Below are 2,500 nucleotides of genomic sequence, written 5' to 3'. Positions count from 1 at the left end.
TTTAGTCGAAATTGCATTAGATAATTATTGACCATGATCTGAAATTCGAAAGCATTTTTTTTTCCCCCTGATTTAACTAAAGGTGGAAACGAGTTAAAGTTCCCATGTGAGGGCGAGACCCAACTAGAGATGCTAGAGCACCAGAGGTGCAACTGATCTTCGGTGTCGTGTCCAACTAAACTGCCTCAGAATGAGTTTTTTTTTTTACTTGGGTTATATTCCTTGCATGGTGTACAAATTACCCTTTTAAATATGTATGAAGGGTCCCCCGCGCCCCTCCAAGTTAGTCCAAATGGATGCAATCCTGTGCCATTTAATTTTCCTATCTAGGAGTCGAGTACCCACTTTAGACCTTTAATAATTCTGTATAAACATTTGATAAACTTGCATCTTCATTTCATGTGCTTTAAACACATTTAAAGTTTGCATTTTAGAGAATTTTACCGTAATAAAATCTTCGATAAGCTTTTGGTAAAATGCAACTTCTACCCAGTCGAAGATAACCATTAGTTTGTTTTAGGAACTTCCATCTGGCTTCAATGTTTTATAGACAGCCCAAATGGCAAAAAGATTAGATTCTTATTTGCTCACATGATCCATGGATTGGGAAATTTGCCATGGCTTTAAGATCCATTGTTTGGTTACATCCCTCTTCCACATTCAAGTTCAATCGTTTACAGGCATTAGCCTTTCCATTTGGAATTTATGCAGGTTTTATGGGCACCTGTGCAATAGGTTAAAATCTTGCCGTTCAATTAGCAAACAAATCATTTCTACCGTTAATATAAGGAACATAAACCTATGACAAGGGATGTTGACAATGCAAGCCATCGATAAAAAAAAAAAAAAAAAAAAAATTACAAGTGATCTGTTGCATCATCTTGTTTGATTGTGCCTTTAGAGGCAGAAAACAAGGCATTTTCTAGTGCCTCTTGCAAACTGAAGCTTTTGATTTCCTTGGACAAAGCCATGTTTCACCAATGAGTTATGGGAGGTTATGTGATCATGATATTGACACTCCCTTTATGGTCAAATTTTAGGATCGATCTAGAGATATTTCTGGAACTAGGAGCAAGAAATAAGCAACTAGTATTAAAATTTATTAAAAATTAACTTTGAGACAAATCGTAGATAAAGTCATCCTGGTCCACCAAGATGGCAAGCTGGTACACTGGGTCTCCTTCCCAGGACCTGGGAAGACCTGTAAGTAAATTCATAATTATATTCAAGCATTAGAAAGTTATATGCAAGACACATCTAGATAAACCTATGAGCACGCCGAGTTGTAAATTAATGAAAGTTCCTTACAGGAGAACAAGGCCATTCAAAATAAGTAATTACTCACTAGGGACAATAGCCATCAGGTATACTGCATCGACTAAAGGGGTAGGTTTCGTCCTCGCCATGGTCCTCCACACAATTCCCCACTCCTGCGGATTCAACCTTCCACTTGTAGCCGTCAGGGCACTGGAATCGGTCCTGGATCAGCTTGCCACCCATTACGTAGCATTCGAAGTAATTACGTGAATTCAATAAGTCTGGGTATCGTCCCTCCTGCTGGCACACGAACTGGTAGAGGCAAGGGTCCTCACACGCCCCCGTCTTCTCGTTGAACATCAAGCCACTGTTGCACGTTAACGATTTCTGCAGCCATCCATCACTCAGAGGAATGCACGTGTGGTATTCACTACAGTTGTTAGGGTTAGCGAAGGTACCCGCCATCGTGCAATGTGACGCAGTACTTCCACCCTTGCATTGTGCGGTGGCTTGGTCGAAAGACATTCCACCTGGGCACTTGTAGCCCTCGGGTTTAGATCCCACGTTCTTGCAAGCGAAGAACCTCTGTGGATCATAAGGGTCAACTTGGAAGGAATTGGCAGTCTGACAGGTGCATGCCGCAGGTTCTCCCGGGTAGCATACACCCCCTCCAAACTCGGTCTTTACTGCACAGAAGTGATCATCGATGCAGCGACGAGTGAAAGCTTGACCCTTCACACACATGACCAGAGTCTTGCAGTTTGCACAGATGAATTCATCAGGCCTGGCCTCACATAGATGCGAGTACGGGAAGTTATCGGGAGTAACGCTGCGTTCACCTCGTGAGCCCCTGTAAATGAGGGTTATCACATTAGGAGGAAATTAGATTTATTCAATTTCATTTAAATAAAGCCATTTACGTGGAAATATACTTACTCTTCCGCCGTGACAACGGCAAGTCCAGCGGCTACCTGGAAAGGTATACATGACATGTTTAAGCTAAAATGTGCATCAGGAATGATGAAGTTCTGCAAAACTAAGGGGATTAATTTTTCTTAAAGCCTTAGTAATAAGGCCCTAATTACAGCTCTAATTATCCAGCAAATAGATGAGAAGTAGATTTACATTTTACACATCTACACAATGAATACGGTCAAAGCAACATATTAAATAATTAAGCTTCATCTTGTCTACATGTACTTTATTCTTAAGTCAAACTTAAGTATTTTTTGCACAATATACA

The 2,500-nt window shown here is 40.8% G+C and overlaps 1 protein-coding gene across 2 annotated transcripts in view; it reads right to left on the bottom strand.

The window, feature by feature from the left end:
- Positions 1–1,087: 1,087 nt before the first annotated feature.
- Positions 1,088–2,500, bottom strand: part of LOC147467608 (uncharacterized) — a 1,558-nt gene continuing 145 nt past the window's right edge. Inside the window, exons 2-4 of one of the 2 annotated variants that reach the window (XM_086531154.1) lie at positions 2,194–2,228; positions 1,346–2,107; positions 1,088–1,201 (exon numbers count right to left, since the gene is read on the bottom strand). In XM_086531154.1, coding sequence (XP_086387280.1) covers position 1,201; positions 1,346–2,107; positions 2,194–2,228 — 798 coding nt within the window. In that variant the 3' untranslated portion in view covers positions 1,088–1,200. Of the gene's footprint in view, positions 1,202–1,344; positions 2,108–2,193; positions 2,229–2,500 lie in introns of those variants that run through there. The other variant, XM_086531155.1, reaches the window with a different exon arrangement.

This window comes from Penaeus japonicus, unplaced genomic scaffold (genome assembly GCF_977035675.1).
Source record: "Penaeus japonicus unplaced genomic scaffold, GWHDUDI00000001_assembly GWHDUDI00000035, whole genome shotgun sequence".
NCBI lineage: Eukaryota > Metazoa > Arthropoda > Malacostraca > Decapoda > Penaeidae > Penaeus > Penaeus japonicus.
This window is presented reverse-complemented; position numbering and strand designations above follow the sequence as displayed.